This window comes from Lithobates pipiens, unplaced genomic scaffold (assembly GCF_037356315.1).
Source record: "Lithobates pipiens isolate NorthernLeopardFrog02 unplaced genomic scaffold, aLitPip1_a1.2 Scaffold_22, whole genome shotgun sequence".
NCBI lineage: Eukaryota > Metazoa > Chordata > Amphibia > Anura > Ranidae > Lithobates > Lithobates pipiens.
The window spans coordinates 332,947,363-332,970,009 of record NW_027507784.1 but is presented as its reverse complement, the minus strand read 5'-3'; the positions used below and the strand labels follow the sequence as shown (position 1 = coordinate 332,970,009).

The window sequence follows — 22,647 nt, the reverse complement described above, 5'->3', positions numbered from 1 at the left end:
AAAAATAAAAACCTGTGCATGTCTTCATTTCAGGCTGCAAAGTAACAAAATGATTATTTTTTACAGTACAGTCATACCCCACTTTTAAGTACGCAATGGGGGTTATTTACTAAAGCTGGAAAGTGCAAAATCAGGCTCACTTCTGCATAGAAACCAATCAGCTTCTAACCCCAACTTGTTCAATTAAGCTTTGGTAATAAAACCTGGAAGCTCATTGGTTTCTATGCAGAAGTGAGCCTGATTTTGCACTTTCCAGCTTTAGTAAATAACCCCCATTGTGTACTTAAAAGTGGGGTATGCCTGTATAGGGGCGAATTTACTAGGAATCTGGTGCAGCTGTACATGGTAGCCAATCAGCTTGTAACTTCAGCTTGCAGCCATGAAGCGGACTGGTTTCTATGCAGGGCTGCACCAGATTTTGCACTCTCCAATTTAAGCAACACCCCCCCCCCCCACCCCGCTCCCCCCGCCATAGTGTTTATGTGCGAGGATTTTGTTATTCTTGCATTCATACAAAGTTTAAACAATAATTAAACAATAGTTTACTCCACTCATTCTTCAGCGGTGATGGAAGCTGGAGACAATATTTTTCTTAAAGTGTAAGTTCACCTTTACAGAAAAATCTGTAAGGTGAACTTACACAGGACCCCCTTCCTCACCTCACCCCCCCCCCCCCCCCCACCGTCGCACTGACCTGAATGGTGGCAACCGAATCGCCCGTTCTGAGCCCCGGTATAGCCACCTCACGGCTCCAAGGCTTAGAAATCCTTTAAGCTCTCTCCTCCTCTTCCTCCCCACTGGGAGGACCAACTAGGAGGCTTCTGACTGGTCCATGCCGCCCATGTGACGGCGCTGACCAATTAGAATGCTCCTAAACGTACCTCCTCACGGGGTGCGTTTAGGAGATTAAACACAGGGGATTTCTAAGCACCCGAGCCGTGAGGCAGCTATACCGGGGCTCAGAGCGGGCAATCGCTGCCATTTTTTTTTAACCAATTTTTTCAAGGCAGACCTTTAGTATCCGGATATAATTAGGCAGAATTTTCTGTGAAAAGGGTCAAAGTGAAAAGCAACAAATCTCACAGATGTTTCTGGATAGGCCCCGGCACGTCGTGTGGACTCTGAAAATGTACACTTACCCCAGGCATATATTCCATGAATATGGAAAGCGTCCTCTCCTGGCAGTCCCTCAAGCAGCCATAATATTGTACAATGCGCTCGTGCAGCAGATTTTTCAGCAGTTGAATTTCGCACTCCAGGGCGTTCACCTCCTACAAGACCCATAGGCACAATGAATGATAAGGATTTGGTTCAAGTGTATGTCTGGGCAAAAAATGAAATAACAATATGCTGTACATCACTTCAATACACAGACTGACCTTCCTGAAGGAAATGACCTTCCATCAGATGCTCCAGAACATTACAAGCCTGGTGATGTCATCAAAAACGCCACCACTTTGAAGACGAGGCGTTTTCTGGCACTTTGTTTACATGTAACAATTTAGTTTTTGTTTTTTTGCTAAAAAACCCCCCAAACATATTCTGTTTTATTCTTTGAGGCCCTAGAGAATAAATTGGTGGGCTCTGCAATTTGTTTTGTGTTAGACGATATTTGCGCAGTGGTTTTTCAAACGCAATTTTTTGGGGGAAAAAATTAACTTAAAGCAGAGTTCCACCCAAAAAAAAAAAAAATGTACTTTGTATTACTCAGCAGCATTAAACCTAAGAAATATAAAATATAAATATAATTTTTTTTTATTTTTTTTTTACACACATTTTCATGTCTGTTGCTAAGGTGTGCCTTGTAATCTGCCTCTTCCTCTCCCATTTCCCACGGCTGCCGGGCTCGCTAGTGCTCCTGGCAAATGTTTGTCATCATTTCCCAGAAGCCAGTGGGGAGCGCCGAGGGCTTCGTTGCCACCACAGTGGGGCAGGCACTTCGACTCCACCGCCCATTGCGATGGCAATGTCAGAAGTGTACGGCACTGTGAGCCCTAACATACTGCGCATGTGCGAGAATGGGCGGTGCATGCTGGTCGCTCAGCTGCACCAGAGCCCAGAATATGGTGCTTGAGGGCTTCACATGCCCACAAGCAAGATGGAAATTACCAAGAATGAGCAATATAAAATATCGTCCTCCATTAAATCGGTAATCGAGCGGTGATTGATCTAAGAAACGCGAGTGCTATAAGATTTTGAAAATAAATATATTCATCCAAAAAAAATTTTTTTTTTTTTTTTTTTTTTAACAGTTGTAACTCCGCTTTCAATTTTTTTTTTTTTTTTAACAGAAAATTTTATTAGACAAATCAGCATTACATTGCAAAGTACAGTAGATCCGATATTACACAGTTGTAGAAAGGAAAAAAAGAAAACAAAAAAAACAAAAACACCTTCATCCAGTAACCATTCTTAAATCAATAATCCAGCAGTACAGATAACAGGAGCATCCATAACTCTATCATAAATGCAGGACATTCCCAGCGAAACTTCACAGCCATCATGCAGGTACCTGACATTTGCGCGAGCACGCGGAAGGGGGGGGGGGCCAGGGAGGAAATGGTCGGGAGAGAGAGGACAGGGCGGTCAGCCGGGGGGGGGAATCACCACCGTCTCAGCTCAACTCAAAGTTAGGGGGAGGGGGAACCAAGATCAGCGGACGCATCTATCCAGGATGACCAAATTTTATCAAATTTCCCCGGGCATTGTCTACTTTCATAGGTCAGCTTATACAGGGGGAGCACCAGGTTCACTGATTTCCTCCACAAGGCAGGGGTAGGGGGGTCCTCGAGTTTCCATTTCAATAGAATCTCGCGTCTGGCATAATACAATGCGAAGGTAAGGCACAGTTTACAGTACCTGTCCCCCTCAACGTCTGCCAAATGGCTCAATAGTAGGGTTTGAGGGTCGACCTGAAGGTTCGACCCGGTCACAGCATTTAGCGTAGAAACCACTTCCTCCCAGTAGGGCTGGATTTTGGGACATGACCAGACCATGTGCCAGAAAGTGCCCTCCTCCTGTTTACACCTTTGACAATTAGGGTCTCTTTGGGGGTAAATCCGTGCCAGCCTCTGCGGGGTGAAGTATGCCCTATGCAGGAATTTAAATTGTATAAACCTGTCTTTCGCGGCTATCATTGTTGGAATGTAAGAAGTCAGGCACTCCTCCCATTCCTCCTCCCCTAGGGACGGAATGTCCGAACTCCACTTCTCCCGGGTCCTGGTCAAACTAGTATCATGTTCCACCGTTAGGTAAAGATATAAGGTCGACAGAGTTCTCCCCATCACCCTGGAAGTCAGTAGGCGTTCAATGGAGTCCGATTCCAGAGTCAGAGGGGCAGGAAACTGAGCCCCAAAGGCGTGCTTCAGTTGCCAATATCTGAACTGGAAAGAAATTGGAAGCCCATATGTACGTCTCAGTTCTTGGAAAGTCATTAGCCTACCCTGATGAACTATGTGCTTTAAAGTAACGATTCCTCTTTTCGCCCACAGCGCTTTCAATTTTAATGCAAAAAAATGTTTATTTTATTTTTTTAAATCACTTTTATTGCTCTCACAAGGAGTATAAACAGCTTTGTGACAGCAGTAGGCATGTGACAGGTACTCTAAATAGTGAGAGCTGGGGGTCAATAAGACTCCAGGTCCCTCCTCTGCATTTAAAAGCATTCAAAACCCCCAAGATCTGTGTTTTTGAAAGTTCTCGATTTTTTAAAAATGGTGCTGAAGAGATTCAGGTACGCCGGAAGTGATATCACATCATCGCTTCCAGGTTACCATAGCGGAGACCCAATCAAAGCCTGACACAAATCATGACATTGTTTGGGTGTTCACCTAGACAGCGGATGTGCCGGATGGTAACGGGTAGCCCAGGCATCATCCCGGTACAACTACTTGAAGTGGGCTATAGCTGACTTACTGCAGCTTCTAAAGTACAACGTGACAAGCTCACGTGCAATAAAATTAGAGCAAGCCATTTCTAGTACAGGAGGGGTAAGGTAGGCCTGGAGTTTAAAGCCAAAGTAAATCTTTAGCAACGAGTTTCATCCGTATGTATGGTGTAACATGTTTCTAATCGCTATTCCCCCTTACAGCAAGTCACCTCTCCTCCTGTGGCAGCGATCAGGGGGTTCCTCTCCCTGCAGCTTCTGTCACACTTAAAGTCGATGCGGCCGTGCAAAGCGCCACCCACACATCCGCATCATTCATTTACTGCAATCTGTCAATGAATAAACTACAAGTCCCGTCTTCCAGTGTGGCAGTCGGACTTGTAGTTCTCAATGGACAAGGGTTGCGCTGATCGGCATCCTAGTAATCCATTGACACTTCTTGCAGCTCAGTAACTGACTGCCCATACAGAGGTACAGGCAGAGAGCTAAATGTAGAGTCTGCGGGAGCCCGACCTTGCACCTGTAAACCACAGATTGTGGGTGCATTACTCTGCAGGCTTCTGAGAGAAAAAAAAATTATATAAATATATAACACCGCACATTTTTTCACTTACAATTTAAAGGAGCTGTAAAGGTATTTTTTATTTTAATACATTTTAGGCATTAAAGCGGAGTTCCACTCATTTTTCAGTTTATTAAAAGTCAGCAGCTACAAAAAGTGTAGCTCCTGACTTTTAATAGACACTCACCTGTCCAACGGTCCAGCGATGCGGCCGCCTGAAGCCTCGCTCCTCTCCCTTTCCTCTCTGCGTGGCCGTCATTGCAACTGTGGGCACCCAGCTGTAACAGCTTGTGGCTTCCCAACCAGGCATGCACCGTGCATGCGCTCTCCTAGTGGCCAGGCAACAGACCTGTGACATGTCCCAAAAGATTGCAGAGGGAGGGGGGCAGCGAGAAGACAGAAGGAGGAAGTGGGATAGGAAGTACCTGTAAAACCAGGTACAAATGACATGCCAAATGTGGCATGTAAGGGGGCGAGGAGTGCTTAAAGTGGAAGTTCCACTTTTGGGTGGAACTCTGCTTTAAGATAAAAAAAACCCTGCGTTTAGCAGCCTCCCCAGCAACCCCTAATAACTTACCTGAGCCCCATCTCTCTCCAGTGATGTCCACAAGTGTCTAAGTGTCCGGGACACTTCTCCCGATTGCGCTGCTGCTGTGTCTGAGCCAATCGGCTCTCGTAGCTGTCAAAGGCAGTCAGCCAATAAGAGAAGAGAGGGGGCGTGGGGCCAGGTCGGGACTCAGTGTCTGAATGGATAGACAGAGCTCTGACTCAGCTCGGGTGGTCCCATAGAGAGCTGCTGGCTGAGGGGGTGACACGTAACATTCGGCTACCCATCACATTTTGCTACCCGCTGGAGTGCGCATGCATGACGCCGCCATATGCGTTCCAATACAGGGCCACTCACCTCACTTCAGGCACGGCCTCACTTCGCTCGCCGCGCTTTGGGCACAGCCTCACTTCACTCGGCATAATTATAATCTAACTCTATGTCCACTTGGATGGTGGGGCTTGAACCTGGACTCGGGTGGAACGCATATGGCGGTGTCGCGCATGCGCAGTCAAGCGGGTAGCCAAATGTGATGGGTCACCATATGAGATGAAACAGGGGCACTCGATAGAAGGGAGGAGCCAGGAGCAGCAAAGAAGGACCCAAGAAGAGGAGGATCGGGGCTTCTCTGTGCAAAACCAACTGTACAGAGGAGGTATAACATTTTTGTTTTTGTTTTTTAAACTAGACTTTACAATCACTTGAAAAAAATGTGCATTTATTCTATTTTTTCTACAAAAGGAGAAATTAGGCCAGGCATACATTCTGAGCGATTTTTCGTTTGAAAATCACACCTCTGTACATACTTACTGGACACATGTAATTAGATTTCTACATGATGAAATGGGTTCCCCAGTGGTACTGGACTCTAAGTTATGTATACTGGGCCCTCTACCTGATGCAGAAGTAGACAAGTTCCAAGCTACATTTATACATATATATATACATATACATTTATTTAAACTCTATTTCCGGCTAGAAAGACTGTAGCTCGAACCTGGATGCAGAATCTCCCCCTACAGTACTGGATTGGAAGAGGGACGTCAACGCTACCCTTCCGTACAAAAAGCTGATCTATAAGCATGGAGGGTGCACACAAAAATACTCAAAAGTCTGGGATAGGTGGTTGGAGGATGGAGAAACATGTACATAACAGCTAAAGGGTATCATATAAAACATTTGCTATATCACAATGAAAGGATGGGCTACGGGGGGGGTGGGTCTCCCCTTGTGCATGGAGAATAGCAATATGGGTATCTAGCTATAATCTCACCAGGAATTCATAACTGGGTGTTGATATTGGTGTCTGGGAGAACGGGTTACTTTGATTGTGAAATTTGTGCCGTTATACTATCTTTGAGGTACATGCTCAATGTTTGATGTATATTTGTGCATTTTCAGTTAATAAAGTTGGTTTTCCCAATAAAAAAAAAAAAAAAAAAAAAAAAAAAAAAATGCACCTCTGAATAATCGTTTCATTTTTGACCATTAGTGGGGCCGCAGCAAATAGAGGATTTCATCGCATTTGAGTGATTGGGCCTGTTGGAAATGGTTTAAAAACCTAACAAATTTCTAATGAATGATGGGAGAATCGTGTGAGAAATATAAAATCGAAAAATAAATTTGCATGGATTTGTGACCAGGAACAAAAATATCCCCGTCCACAAATTTTCCTTTCTGTTACATGAAATTGAAGGCTTGGTTGGTTGAATCTCAAAATCAACGGTGGCACCACCAGATTACAAAAGGCACAAATTCTTGATTGACAAATCGTTTGGTGTTCGACCCACGTATGGCCTGCATTAGCTTCTGTTTGATTTGCAACTGCCATGGTGCTGCACATGTGATCTGTTATGACGCCAGCTATTTGATGGTTTGAAAGTTTAGTTGAGAGCACAAGCAAATGACAGTGAGCAATCCAAGCATGCTGGAAATGGAACAGTTTTTTTTTTTTTTAAACCATCAAATCAATAGGTTTAGTTCCGCTTTAAACCCTTTCAGTAGCAAGAGATTGAAACCGCCCATGTAGTTCTGGCCTTAAAGACCCCCCACTGTATAATCGGCCTTTTGATATAGACAGTGGCACAGGCTGAGGGACTGAAAACCATCGAGTGTGACTTCTGCTGGTTATGACTGCAGGAACCCAGAGATTGATGCAATCAATACAGCCGTTTAGGAACATAGAACTGACTAAGGATGCTGAAACTTGTCAAACCATTAAACTGTTCAATACTATCCAACCATGGAGTAGAGAAGATTCCAGGAGCTGACAGTTGCTCAGTATCTTACCTTACTCGTCTCTGGACTGTCTGGGTCAAACAGGACTTGTTTCACTGCCAGTTCTCTGCCAGTATCTGCGTCATAGCACAGGTACACCCTGCCAAACGCCCCCTGTCCGAGAAGTTTTCCAAGCCTCCAGTTTGACGGTGCACGTGGCGCTGCAAAAAAGCACAATATAAATTAGGGGTCAGCAATTGATGTTTTCCAAGGGGCCACATACGAAACTGGGACTGCTGTGGAAGGCCGAACCTAATTCTGCTCAATAGGTCTGCCAGTATGTAAACCTATGGAAAACAACCCCCTCTGTTGGTAATAATAATAATAATAATAATAGGTACTATTTTATGCTAGAAGGGCCATAGTGCTTAAGTATAAGTCGGCTAGGCCCACTAACTTGTGGAAAAAGTCAGTAAGCCAATGCTGGGATACACCTTAATAAAGCAACATACTTATCCCGGGGATGCCCCAAGCAGTACGAAAAAGTTTGGCACCTGTGGACAGACTTGGATTCCGTGGTAGATGACCAGGAACTAGAGGATTAAAATAATTCTACCTCCCGAGTATCTATTCGGATTTATAGTGAACTGAGGTCTATACTTAAGGGGATTGTAAAGTTAATTTGTTTTTTGTTTTTTTGAAATAACAAACATGTTATACTTACCTCCACTGTGCAGCTCGTTTTGCACAGAGTGGCCCCGAACCTGCTCTTCTGGGGTCCCTTGGCGGCTGTCTTGGCTTTCTCCCGCAGGTACTTCTCACGTTCATGGGAGCTCCCTCGCATGGTGAGAAGCACCTGCTGGGGCGCTCCCGTGATACAGCCAGCGGCTATAGCCGCTCGCTGTATCACACGGCCCCGCTCCCCGGCGCTCCAGGTCAGTGGATGTGATTGACAGCAGCGCGAGCCAATAGCTGCGCTGCTTTCCATCCATCCACTCCAGCCAATCAGCGGCCAGGCTGAGTGGTGAAGAGGAAGTCGGGGACGAGCGCAGGACTTTCGAGGGGTGAGGTAAGTAAAACGGGGGGGAGGGGGGGGGCTGGGGGCGCAGGCACTGTCAGATGTTTTTTCACCTTAATGCATAGAATGCATTAAAGTGAAAAAACATTTACCTTTACAACCCCTTTAAGCGGAGTTCCACCCAAAAATGTTACTTCCGCTTTTCGGAATCCCCCCTCCAGTGTCACATTTGGCACCTTTCGGGGGTAGGGGAGAGCAGATACCTGTATAATCCAGGTATTTGCTCCCAATTCCGGGAATACATAGCCGCAGTATTCCTAGATATCTATCCCATATCCGGCACCTCCTCCGTCACCCCCCCCCCCCCCCCCACTGCTGTCTTCTGGGAGACACACAAGTCCCAGAAGACAGCAGGGGCCAGTGGGATCACGCAGAGCGACCCGTGCATGAGCAGTAGGGAACCAGACTGTGAAGCCACAAAAGCTTCACTTCCTGATTCCCTTACCGAAGATGGCGATGCCTCCACCCGAGAGCAGAGGGACAGATCGGCTTTGGGTCACAGGCGCCCTGAACAGGCAAGTGTCCATATTTTAAAAGTCAGCAACTGCAGTATTTATAGCTGCTGACTTAAAAAAAATAAAAATAAAAAAAAAAACACATTTGGTGGAACTCGCTTTAAGCTGCATGGGCAGTTGTGTGAGCTCGGAAGTCAGCGCAACACCACCCTAAACCTATTGCTCTTGTAGTGCCATGCTCTGGTAGATAGGGGGGCGAGAAGGTCCTCCAAGAAAAGTTACTCCTTATCATAATCCTATCTAATGTAGATCTGAGCAGTGTGCATTTAGAGTTCTATAATAAGATGCAAGTTGTGAGTTGTATTCTGTTACGCACGTGGCTATGTGCACCAGTTAGCCGGGGTAAGCCCCATTGGAAATGTTTTGTACCTATCAGCCATATAATTTTCTAATAAAGAGAATTTTCAAATAATAAAAATTAAATAATAATATTATTATTATTATGAGGTACGAGGGGACCCCCTCCCCAAAGCTGTAAAATAACAGCTGGACGGGGCACTTTTAACAAAAAGGTGCAGGGTTTGACAAGCAGCACCGCTTCTCAGTCTTGCCCATTGAGTTCAGTGAGGACGTGCGACAATCGTGTGTAATACACGTGACTTTGCAGCGCAGTAATGCAGCATTATAGGATTAAATCAGGTGATGAGCAGATTTAACACCTCCTCCCTGCCTGTCAAAAGCCCTCAATGGAAGGAGAGACCCTATGATCGGTACAGTGGGGATTTCTGCATATCCTGCCTTGGGGTGAAGAACAGCTGCACTGCTTCTGGGGTTTGCAGTGTGCAGGTGCCAACACAGGAAAAACAGGTAGCAGAGTGGCGGGAGAGTGTTGTGACAACTCCTAGGCAACTCTCTTCCATCAGAACCCCGACACCCCGCTGTACTGATTGGGTTCTCACCTTCCAGTTCTTGTAGCTCTCCACACAGACATCTGTCACTGTTTCTCTATGGGCCTATCAGCTTCCTTAGTGAGGAATCGGACCGGCTCGGAGAGACATGCAGGGCTACATAGGGACAGCCAAAGTGCCGGATGTGGTCCTGGGGCTGCAATCTGCCCAGGTCCGATATAAAAAAAGTTTACTGCAGTTGCTAGTTGTATCTTTATGAAACAATATCACCATTTTAATATCCAGGAAGCACAAGAGGTGATACAAAATCCAATAGAGAACTTACATCGACTGGGTGGGCTTATATCCATCACAGACAGGGTTGGATTGTCAATGTCGCTCCCTCTTCTCCTTAACCGGTTGTCCTCGTATTCTGGTGTAAAGACGCTGCTTCCGCTGCTGGTGCTTAGGGAGTGATCTGTGGGGCTGAAGCTCACAGGGGAACGGAAGTTGGTCCCTTGGGTTCTTCTGGCCCTTGGGAAGGTTTTCCTGCCTGAAATGGACATCAAAAAAGGTGTGTTGGTGGAGCAACAGACACAAACAGGAGGGGGTAAGGTTCTTATATCTGGAACTCAGAGGAAGCTATCAGCTGGGGAATCTTTGGGGCCTTTTTAAGTTTAAGTCAGCTTAATACATGCAATGTTAGAAAAGTCTCATAATAGGTTTTCTATATAAAGCAGTCACAGCCTGAGTAGAAAAGAATATGCCCTGCCAGAATGCGGCAGAGAAGGATCCTTACTCTTGGTTTAGAAGTAATTTCTTAGCAGAAGTCAAATACGACGCCTGCTAAGTTAGACCCACCTGCAATCAGCACAGTTCATACTCCCGGTTGATAGGAGAGCTCTGGTTCTGACTCAGCAGAGGGGCATCAGACCTTATCAAAGAAACCACTACTTCAATACAGAGAACAAGGGTCCTCTACAGCAGTCCCCAACCTTTTTGGCACTAGGGATCAGTTTCACAACACGCAAATTTTCTCAGGGAGAAAGGGGGAATTCAGAGTCTGTACTCACAGTCCTCTCTTTACAGTACACTTTACATAAATGCAACAGGGACTGCACTGTAAAGTGGGCATTGTGATGTAAAGGGGCACTGTATCGATTACAGGGCAGACCCCTTTACATAACAGTGCCCCTACAGTCTGCCCCGCCCCCTTCTTCCCTATTCTAATCTCTGCCTTCCCTGCACAGGACTGCGCAGGGAAGATTCTGTGATCAGTCCATGTCCTCCTCTGGCTCCTCCTGATGAGGTCATCCTATTAGCAGGAAAGGAGGAGCTCTATTCCAATCTGCGTCTCCCCCCCCCCCATCCCTGCTGACTGGTTGGCATTAGCCGGGTGGGTGGAGGAGCCGGGAGAGGAAACAGGCATGGCCACACAGCAAGTATAGCCGTGTGCGGACTGCAGTCACAGCTCATCTCCTACTGTGCGACCCGGTCAACAGGCCACAGGCCGGGGGTTGCTGACCCCTGCTATACAACATGCTGGCAGGGGACAGTTTTATTTTTACTTAGGCTGTGGCTGACTTTAAGGAAAAATAAATAAAAAAAAAAGACTGGCCATGCACGGCTCGACTTTCATCCGATTGCAGTGAATTGACTTTATTTCGAGAGGACCCGTCAACACCACTCATCAACAAACCTCAATTTAAAAAAGTAGCAAAGTAGCCAAGCAGAAAAAAAAAAAATAAACGTCTAAACTGTGCAACCAATCAGCTGTAGTCACTGTTCAGGTCTGCTGAATCTGTGGATCTCCGTCAGTCCACCTGCTGGGCTACATGAGGGAAATCTTAATATGTATGATCAGTTTAAAGTGGTTATTAAAGCCTAACCATATTTTACATTAAGGTAAAAAAATGTTTAGGTAGTAGTACAAATAATGAGATTAAAATGACAATATGGCTTGTGTCGCAATTGCATATACAGCCGGTAAAATAAATATTTAACCAGTCACCATTTTTCTAGGTAAATACATTTATAAAAAGGTGCTATTGACATGACTTTTTCACCACATGTAACAATCCAGGCAATCCATACATACAAAGAAACCAATACAAATAAACTCAGAAATGTTATGTGTAATAAAAATGGAATGACACAAGGAAAAAGTATTGAACACATGGAGGTGCAAAAAGGTATGGAAAGTCAAGACACCAGCTGAAATCTATCAGTAATTAGAACGCAATTCTGCCCCTTGTCAGTGCAAATTAATATCAGCTGGTTCAGTCTCACCTGATGGCCTATAAAAGGTGTCTCATTACCAAGGTGTCACACATGAAAAATCCCATTATGGGAGTAGCGCCGGGCTCCTGAAGAGCATGCGCTATATTTTTTGTAAATTTAGTTTTTCTTAAGACCATAGTTGGGTCTTACGGTTAATTTCAGTAAATTGTGGTCTTGGCATCAGTTTGGCTGGGCTGTATTATGTTCTGCCTGGTCATGGGTGTAGGTATCACCTTTGACAGGCATTGGAACGCAGTCTGGTTGGACGCATTGGATACCAATCTCTCTCTCTGAGCCAATCAGCGGGTGCATTGTCTCTCTGTGTGTTCCGGGAGAGGGTACTTAAGGTGTTGAGGGCACATGGTTCTGGGTTCCAGTCCAGAAGTATGTTCTGACTCCATGGTCCTGGTCCTCCTGACCAGCCCTCATGGCCTGGGGTGCGGATCCATCGGTTTCCAAGTCTCGGGCTGGCTAGCCCAAGGCACAGTAACTGGAAGGAGGATTTAATGGTGGTCCGGTGCCGTCTCAGGTTTGGAGAGGCCCAGCAACTGAAAACGCAACCAGGGGAGGACTCTTCAGAAGAGGGCCACACACAAGGCTGGCTGCTCGGTAAGAGCCTGGAAGCCAAGCTGAAAGGACACCAAGTAAATCCGCATTCATATGGTATCGTCAGACCGGCTGAAAGATACTGGTACTGCAAGAAAGTTCCTAATTTCATCCTTCAGTTACACCTAAGGTTCTGTACTAATTTAAAGTTCTACAATCTATGGCAGAGACTTTCCTCATTTAAAGTTCTACAACCAAGTCTGTGGCAGAGACTTTGTTAAGCTTAAATCACCCGTCGGCTGCTAAATCCACAAACAGGGATTTATCCGGTAGTTGAAATATCCAGTTGTGAGTGGCTATTCCCTGGATCATCTAGAAAGAGACATTTCAAATGTCAGCAGTTTCCAAAAGTACCGGAGCTTTACTACCCATACCCTCTATCAGGGGTTGACAAATTTGCTTGGAATCTAGGAGCCAGCTAAAAAAAGTTAGGAGCCAGGTCCGTGACGGCGATCTGGACCTGTCCCTGGCCTGACATGGAGACGAGTGAGGGGAAGATAACCCCCAGCCCCCCACCTGTCTCCAAGTCATTGCCCATAGCTCTTAGAGGGACATTTTTAAATTGCATTTTAGTGTAAATATGAGATGTGAGGTTCTCTCTGACCCCAGATCTCATATATAAAAAGAGGACCTGTCATGCTTTTTTCTATTACAAGGGATTTTTACATTCCTTGTAATAGGAATAAAAGTGACACACATTTTTTTTTTAAAAGAACAGTGAAAAAAATAAAAATAAAAGTTAAAATAAGAAAAAAAAATGTTTTAAATGCGCCCCGTCTCGCCAAGCTTGCGTGCAGAAGCGAACGCATATATGAAAGCGGTGTTCAAACCACACATGTGAGGTATCGCTGCGATCGGTAGAGTAAGAGCAATAATTCTAGCCCCAGACCTCCTCTGTAACTCAAAACGTGCAACCTATAGAATTTTTTAAACGTCGCCTATGGAGATTTTAAAGGGTAAAAGTTTGTCGCCATTCCATGACCGGGCGCAATTTTGAAGCGTGACATGTTGGGTATCGATTTACTCGGCGTAACATTATCTTTCACAATATAAAAAAAAAAAAAATTGGGCTAACTTTACTGTTGTCTTTTTTTTTTATTAAATAAACAAATTTTCCCCCAAAAAAGTGCGCTTGTAAGTCCGCTGTGCAAATACGGTGTGACAGACAGTATTGCAACGACCACCATTTTACTCTCTAGGGTGTTATATATATATTTTTTTTATTTTTTGTTTAGGGGTTCTAAGTAAAGGGATGGAGAAAGACTGGCAGGCAATCTATTAGCATTGTTGGTTGTAATTCCAACGGCCACCACAAGAGGGCGCCAGATTCCAGAAGGAACCATAGGATCACAGAAGGCCTCAAAGCCGGGGGCTCAATTACCGGCCGCCTGCGGCGCGGCCCGACGCGATCGCGCGGGGGGGGTCCACGGAGACGGGATACCCCCAGCTATGCTGCCCCAGGCGCAAGGTCGCTGATTCTAGTCGCCAATGCGACCTGGCGACCGGGTTTTGTCGAGCACTGCCCTCTATTCCAAACTGAGAGACTGTGTTCCATTCAACGTTTTATGCAAATAAAACTTCCTAAAAGGGATTCAAGTGTCGGTCTCTGCAGTTTATTGGGCTCTCAACCTCGGGAAACCCCTAGACAAGAACGAGGTGGAGAAGGTAAACTGAGCCCAGCAAAACCAGCAGCTCCTTCGGGGGTCAGTGCTACACGGGTAAAAGCAAAGAGCTTTTTCAAGACCTTTGCAACCTTATTGTTGTAAAACATACTACTGATGGCATTGGTTACAGAAAGATTTCTAAACTTTTGAATGTTCCATTGAGCACTGTTGGGCCCATAATCCAAAAGTGGAAAGAACATAATTTCACCATAAACCGGCCACAACCAGGTGTGCTCCTCGCAAGATTTCTGACAGAGGAGTAAAAAGAATTATCACAAGAGTTGTCCAAGAGCCAAGGACCCTCTGTGGAGAGCTTCATAAAGATCTGGAATTAGCAGGTACAATTGTTTCAAAGAAAACAATAAGTAATGCAGTCACTCGCCATGGCCTGTATGCACGCTCACCCCGCAAGACTCCATTGCTGAAGAAAAAGCATGTGGAAGGTCTTTTAAAGTTTACTGCACAACACTTAGGCAAGCCTGTGTAATACTGGAAGAATATAGTCTGGTCAGATGAGTCTAAAATTGAACTCTTTGGATGCCATAATACACACCATGTTTGGAGGTCAAATGGCCCATCACCCCAAAAACACCCCACCCCATACCAACAGTGAGGTTTGGAGGTGGGAACATCATGGTGTGGGGCTGTTTTTCAGCATACAGTGCTGGCAAACTTCATATGATGGAAGGAAGGATGAATGGAAAAATGTAACAAGACATTCTTGATAAAAATCTGCTGCCATCTACCAGGATGACGAAGATGAAACGAAGGGGGGACATTTCAGCAAGACAATGATCCCAACACACAAAGCCAAGGAAACTCAATAGGGTTCAAAGAAAGAAAAAACTGCTAGAATGGCCCAGCCAATCATCTGACTTGAATCCAATAGAAAATCTATGGAAAGAACTAAAGATCAGAGTTCAAAGAAGAGACCCACAGAACCTTCAAGATTTGAAGACCGTGTGGAAGAATGGGCCAAAAATCACACCTGAGCAACGCATGCGACTCGTTTCTCCATACAGTAAGGGTCTTGAAGCGGTCAATGCCAATAAAGGATTTTGTACCAAGTATTGAATGAATTTCAGTTAGCGTGTCCAATATATAGTTAGTCAGGTTGAAAAAAAGACACAAGTCCATCAATCAAAAATAAAAATTATATTATAATAAATTATATATATATACACATATATACATATATACACACACACACACACACACACACATACATACATACACACACACACACAAACATACAAATAATATACACAATCCTTCAGGAAGGCGAAAACCCCCAGCAAAGCATGATCAAATTCGTTACAGCACGGGAAAAATTCCTTCCTGATCCCCTGAGAGGTAATCTGATTTTCCCCGGATCAACTTTACCTAGAAATAGTATTAGTAAAATTAGTATCCGGTTATATTCTGTACATTTAGTAAAGAATCCAGGTCTTTTTAACGCAATCTACTGAGCTGGCCAGAACAAACTCTGCAGGGAGTCTATTCCACATTTTCACAGCTCTTACTGTGAAGAAACCTTTCCGTATTTAGAGATGAAATCTTTTTCCTCTAGAATACTTTTTCCCTGTGTCATTCCATTTTAGAACACGTAACTTAAAGTGGTTGTAAAGGCAAACAAAATTCGCTGCCAGCCCCTCTGTTTTATCATGCCCTAACTTATTGTGTACATGTTGGTGTAAAACGATGCCTGTATTTACCTCATCTCAGAGCTCTTCTGGCAGGTCATGTGACCTCCAGCCACTCTCCGTCTCTGATCTTAGAGCTACAGCGGGAGGGGACGAGATCCCCCTCGGTAGTCAGCAGGGGAGGTCATGTGACCACTGTGCAGGCCATTCAGCCCCTCCCACTGTAGGCCTTTAGATGGGAGAGGAGTGGCCGGGGGTCACGTGACCAGCCAGAAGAGATCGGAGATAAGGTAATTACAGGCTGCGTTTAACACTAACCTGTACACCGTGTGTTACGGCATGATAAAACAGAGAGGCTGGCAGTGATAATCATTTAACTTTACTGCCAGCTAATAGTGGCAAAAGGGGAAGGGAGGGGCGGCTCACACACAGGAGCTGACGGGCAGGGGAAAGAGGTGATCAGCGGGTGACCGAGGCACGTTAACTGACCACAGTGATCATGAATGAGCAGCCATAATTACCGTGGTCAGCAGATACAGAGGGACACAGGAACAGGCAGGATCAGCCAATTTTTACACAACTTAGAAAGGGTTCTTTGTATGAATGGATTGCATGGGTGGTTACCGACATGTGGGGGAAATTTCATGTCAATAGCACCTTTAGAAATACACTTACCTAGAAAAAGGGTGAAGCGTTCAATACTTATTTTACCCGCTGTATATTATTTTTTATTTGCCTTTTTTCTCTCCCTCATGAAAGTGGAGTTGACCTTTAAGCTGTTGCACAATTTGTTCTGATGCACCTGTAAAGTATCTCCCCAATTTACACTGAAAGCTCACTTTGGTTCTATTTAGAGTAGGTCTGTCATGTGGTCCACACTACAAATCAAGGTACGCCAAGCTATTCACCAACCAGATACGGTCTTGCCAGGGCATTTCCTAGACAGTAAATACTTTCACTGCCGAACAAATTGTAAGGTTTATAATACACACACACACACACACACACACACACACACACACACACACACACACACACACATATGACGGTGCCAAATATTGAACAAATGCTTCCAGCTACAGCAAATGCACAAGGAGTCATTGAAAGATGAACTTCAGCCAGAAAGCAAATACGGTGCCTTGAAAAAGTATTCATAACCCTTAATTTTGAGACATTTTGTCATGTTACAACCAGAAAACGTAAATGCATTTTATTAGGATTTTATGTGATAGACCAACACAAACTGTCACATAATTGTGAAGTGTAAGGAAAATTATAAATAGTTTTACATTTTTTTTTTTAAATAAATATCTGAAAAGTGTGGGGTACATTTGCATGGCGCCCCCCGGAGTCAATACTTTGTAGAACCCCCTTTCTCTGCAATTACAGCTGCAAGTCTTTTTGGGGATGTCTCTACCAGCTTTGCACATCTAGAGAGGGACATTTCTGCCCATTTTTCTTTGCAAAATATCTCAAGCTCTGTCAGATTGGATGGAGAGCGTCTGTGAAAAGCAATTTTCAAGTCTTGCCACAGATTCTCAATTGGATTTAGGTCTGGACTTTGACTGGGCCATTCTAACACATGAATATGCTTTGATCTAAACCATTCCATTGTAGCTCTGGCTGTATATTTCGGGTCGTTGTCCTGCTGGAAGGTGAACCTCCACCGCAGGTTTTCTTCTAAGATTTCCCTGTATTTGGCTCCGTCCATCTTCCCATCAACTCTGACCAGCTTCACTGTCCATGCTGAAGAAAAGCATCTCCACAATATGATGCTGCCACTACCATGTTTCACGGTGGGGATGGTGTGTTCAGGGTGATGTGCAGTATTAGTTTTCCGTCAAACAGAGTTTTGCTTTTAGGCCAAAAAGTTAAATTGTGGTCTCATCTGACCACATGGCCTCTCAAACTGCAACCAGGACTTTTTACGGCTTTCTTTCACCAAGGTCTTTCTTCTTGTCACTCTTCCATAAAGGGCAGATTTGTGGAGAGACGACCAATAGTTGTCCTGTGGACAGATTCTCCCCCCTGAGCTGTGGATCTCTGCAGCTCCTCCAGAGTTACCATGGGCCTCTTGGCTGCTTCTCTGATGAATGCTCTCCTTGCCCGGCCAGTTTAGGTGGACGGCCATGTCTTGGTAGGTTTGCAGTTGTGCCATACTCTTTCCATTTTCAGATGATGGATTGAACAGAGCTCCGTGAGATGTTCAAAGCTTGGGATATTTTTTAAATAACCTAACCCTGCTTTATACTTCTCCACAACTTTATCCCTGACCTGTCTGGTGTGTGTTCCTTGGCCTTCATGATGCTGTTTGTTCAATAAGGGTCTCTAACAAACCTCTGATGGCTTCACAGAACAGCTGTATTTATACTGAGATTAGATTACACACAGGTGGACTCTATTTACTAATTAGGTGACATCTGAAGGCAATTGGTTCCACTAGATTTTAGTTAGGGGTATCAGAGTAAAGGGGGGCTAAATACAAATGTACCCCACACTTCTCACATATTTGTTTGTAAAAACATTTAAAAACCATTTATGATTTTCCTTCCACTTCACAATTATGTGCCACTTTGTGTTGGTCTATCACATAAAATCCCAATTAAAAGAAGTTTACGTTGTTTGGTTGTAACATGACCAAATGTGGAAAATTTCATAGGGTATGAATACTTTTTCAAGGCACTGTATGATTATATTAGAAAGTTACTGGTTTACCTTTTCGAGAAAGTTACTGGTTTACCTTTTCGAGAAACAATCTCAGAATCTCGCTTAAGTAAAATTTTCCAATACGTTGGCTCTCATAAACATATCCCCTATTCCTCCCTTCAGCACAGTTTCCATATTGTGCAATCAAGCAGCATGGGCAGGTACGCCCTTGCACAGCACCCGTCACAACCTGCCCTACAGCCACTGATTGGCAGCTATGTGAATAGCTGCTCATGTTAGCACAGTATTATGTGTCTGAGATACACAGATAACTACCCTGTGGTCGGCCTGCATAGATGCCACTGTGTCCTGTATTCCCATATTCATAGGAAATGTAGCCCCCATCCCCCCAATCGGATGTGACATGCAGCGCCTGCAAAGAGCCTCCCCTAGTGCCCCGGAACAATGCTTTTTTTTTTTATGGCGTTTATAAAACACAGGGAGGAAAAAAAAAAAAAAAGTAAGGCATTTGGCTCCTTTAAGACCCCTTTCACACCACACCGCCGATAGCGTGGGCGGTAAAACGCTGCTATTTTTAGCGGCGTTTTACCGCCGGATTTGCGGTGCATTTCGGCCACTAGCGGGGAGCTTTTACCCCCACTAGCGGCCGCGAAAGGGTTAAAACCGCCGGCAATACGCCGCAATAGCGGCGTTTTGCCGGCGGTATTACGGCGCTGCCCCATTGATTTCAATGGGGAGCAGCGGTGGAGGAGCGGTAAACACACCGCTCCTTCACCGCTCCAAAGAAGCTGCTGGCAGGACTTTTTTCCGACATCCTGCCAGCGCACCGCTGTAGTGTGAAAGCCCTCAGGCTTTCACACTACAGACAATGGTGCAGCTTCTTTAGGGCGTTTTGCAGGCGCCATTTCTAACGCTATAACGCCTGCAAAACGCCCTGGTGTGAAAGGGGTCTTATTGTCCAAGGGGAGATGGGAATCTAAAGTAGGCAGGATCCTGGAGTTTATCTTTATAAGTCAGAGAAAAGATATACCTGTGCTCAAATCCCAATAGCTTGCAGAGGTATTTAAAGTGGTTGTAAACCGCCGGGTGAGTTAATTTTCCTTACCTGCAAGGTAAAGGCATAATATGTGCTAGTATGCATTGCATACTAGCACATTTTATGAAATCTAAGCATTACAGAGTTGCGCTGTCACTGCTGGAGGCCGCTTCCAATCTTCACCCTTCTCCCTTCCGGGTCTGCGCACTGCGGCTGTGTGACTGTCCGGAGCCACGATTATATCACTCTCATGCATGTGTGGGGGAGCCACAGTTTTACGGCACAGGACCGGAGGAACGGCCCGGGCAAACTGATGCACTGATGATGTCATCAGTTGCATATATGGTAAATATCTCCTAAATGCGCAAGTTTAGGAGATATTTACAGTACCTAAAAAGGTAAGACTACTTATTATAGGCTTACCTATAGGTACTAGTCAGAGATGGAAGTTTTCTTCCACTTTAAACGATCAGGTGCTAAAGGGGTGTGACCACATATTAACACCACAAAATCCGGACGGACACTCTGCACACTGCTACACCTTTCCCAGCAAACTATGCAATGAAAAACAGGGCTTATTATTCATATATATTGCAATACATGTTTAACCGCTTGCCGACCAGCCACCGCAGTTTTACTGTGGCAGAATGGCATGGCTGGGCAAAACGTTATGTTACGTCGCTTCGCTTTTTGGCCACTAGGGGCGCCCGCGATCGCTCATGACAGAGTGAGAACCGGGGTCTGGGTATGTAAAAGCACACAGATCCCAGTTCTTTCAGGGGAGAGGCAACAGATTGTGTGTACTAATGCTGGCCATACATTATAGAAAAAAATAAAAATGAATCGGGTGAAATTCGGCCATTAGACCATTTGTTAATTTTTTCGGCCAGTTAATGGGCACAAAATCGATAATGGTTTGGACGTTTTTGAAGGACAAGTTTGGAAATTTTCTGCCGAGTGAACGATAAATTGAAAGGTTAATGCGTTTCCCGTCCGACCTGTCTGCACTAGGTATATGTTAAAAAACACACAACATGTATTTATGTCCATTTAACGATTTATCGGTCATTACATGATGGCAGCATCATTGGCCGAACGTTTGTTTTTCTAAATTGGGTTCACCCGATTTTTCGGATAGTGTATGGCCAGCATAAGTATGAACACCGATCTGTCTCCTCCTAGTCAGTCCCATCCCCCTACAGTTAGAACACACACTAGGGAAACACATCTAACTCCTTCATTGCCCCCTAGTGTTAACCACATTCCCTGCCAGTGACATTTACATAGTAATCAGTGCATTTTTTTTTAGCTCTGATCGCTGTAGAATTGTCAATGGTTTCAAAAATGTGTCAAAAGCGTCTGACGTGGACGCCATAATGTCACAGTCCCGAAAAAAAAAAAAAAAAAAAAAAAAAAAAAAACACAGATCACTGCTATTACAAAAAAAAAAATAAAAAAAAAAAGATATATATATATATATATATATATATATATATATATATATATATATATATATATATATATATATATATATATATATATATATATATATATATATATATATATATATATATATATATATATATATATATATATATATATATATATATATATATATATATATATATATATATATAATATGCCAGCAAGATGGTGTTTTGTTCAAGGTCTCCACACAGTTCGAACACACCGGATGATATGTTTAGAGATTCATGGAATGAAACCTCGAAGAAGCGGCTTGTGCCGCGAAACATGTTGGCAATCTCCATGTAATATATTCGATATTATGTCTGACCATCTATCGTGCACATGTGATTTTATATATTTATGGGATGTTTGCCCTTTATTTTCCTTTTGTGCAAGTTTGTCTTTCATATTTGAATAAACGCTTCTTTAATTGATAGATCTGTATGTTCAACCATCAGGAAATTACCATTTAACGCCTAGTCATTTCACTTACCTCTATTTACTACTCGTTATATAGTAGACACGCACTGCCAAAAAAATTTATGTTTCATTTTTTCGCTTTTCAGGTCATTCGTTATGATTGCAATCAAAAATTTGAAAGAAAAACTGAACATTTGAAAGAATAAACGATTAGATTATCGGTATTGGAATTTTCTTTCAAATTTGGCTGTTAGTGAATGTAAAAAACACAAATTTATCGAAACTTAAGAGTTATCCAAAATAACGAATGCCCTATCTAAACAAATGGAACAGAACAAAATTTTAAAAAAATTTTTATTATTATTAATGTGTTACCTTCCATTCGTTTAGATGCAGCATTTGTTATTTCGGATAATTCGTATTCATTACGTTCACTAACAGCAAAATTTGAAAGGAAATTCCATTACCTATAATTTAAAAGAGGAGCTGCACCTAAAAAAAAAATATTAAAAGCCAGCAGCTACTAATATTGCAGCTGCTGACTTTTAATAATATCACACTTACCTGTCCCAGGTTCCAGCGATGTCGGCGGCAGATGACGAGCGAGCGATCGCTCGTCTCGCTGCAGCCACCGCCTCCATCCTCTGTCAGGGAATCGGGAAGTGAAGCATGAGGGCTTCACTGCCCGGTTCCCTACTGCGCATGCGCGAGTCGCGCTGCGCTGGTTCCCCGCTGTGTCTCTGGGAACTGTGTATTTCCCAGAACACAACGGGGGGGGGCGGAGCAATGCGGGGGTCTGCGGCGGTCTGGCCGGAAGTGGGTGCAGTTACCTGGATTATCCAGGTAACTGCACCCCCCTCCCCCCCGAAAGGTGCCGATTGTGGCACCGGAGGGGGGGAGGGATAATACTAGCGGAACTTCCCCTTTAGGGTGAAGAACCGCTTTAATAGTTAGTAATGGTTAAGTTATTATTAGTTGGTTATTTCAGATTTTCGAATTTCGGAATATTAAGAAAAATTCATGAAACGATATTTCCGAATTTACGAATGTGTCGAAATTCGTTAAAGAACGAATTCGGAATGAAACGAATTGCACATGTCTATTATATAGGGCTGTGTCCCCCAATGGTTGTTGAGCTGTCTTGGCCTTCCTCGGTGGCCGTGACTATACGTATACGCGCGTGTGTGTGTGTGTGTGTGTGTGTATGTATGTGTGTGTATGTGTGTGTATGT

At 44.2% G+C, this 22,647-nt stretch overlaps 1 protein-coding gene across 1 annotated transcript in view; it reads right to left on the bottom strand.

Annotated features, from left to right (window-relative positions):
• Positions 1-22,647, bottom strand: part of MAP3K2 (mitogen-activated protein kinase kinase kinase 2) — a 74,274-nt gene that overhangs the window by 9,650 nt on the left and 41,977 nt on the right. Inside the window, exons 11-13 of the mRNA XM_077449653.1 lie at positions 9,979-10,185; positions 7,285-7,433; positions 1,140-1,271 (exon numbers count right to left, since the gene is read on the bottom strand). Coding sequence (XP_077305779.1) covers positions 1,140-1,271; positions 7,285-7,433; positions 9,979-10,185 — 488 coding nt within the window. The remainder of the gene's footprint in view (positions 1-1,139; positions 1,272-7,284; positions 7,434-9,978; positions 10,186-22,647) is intronic.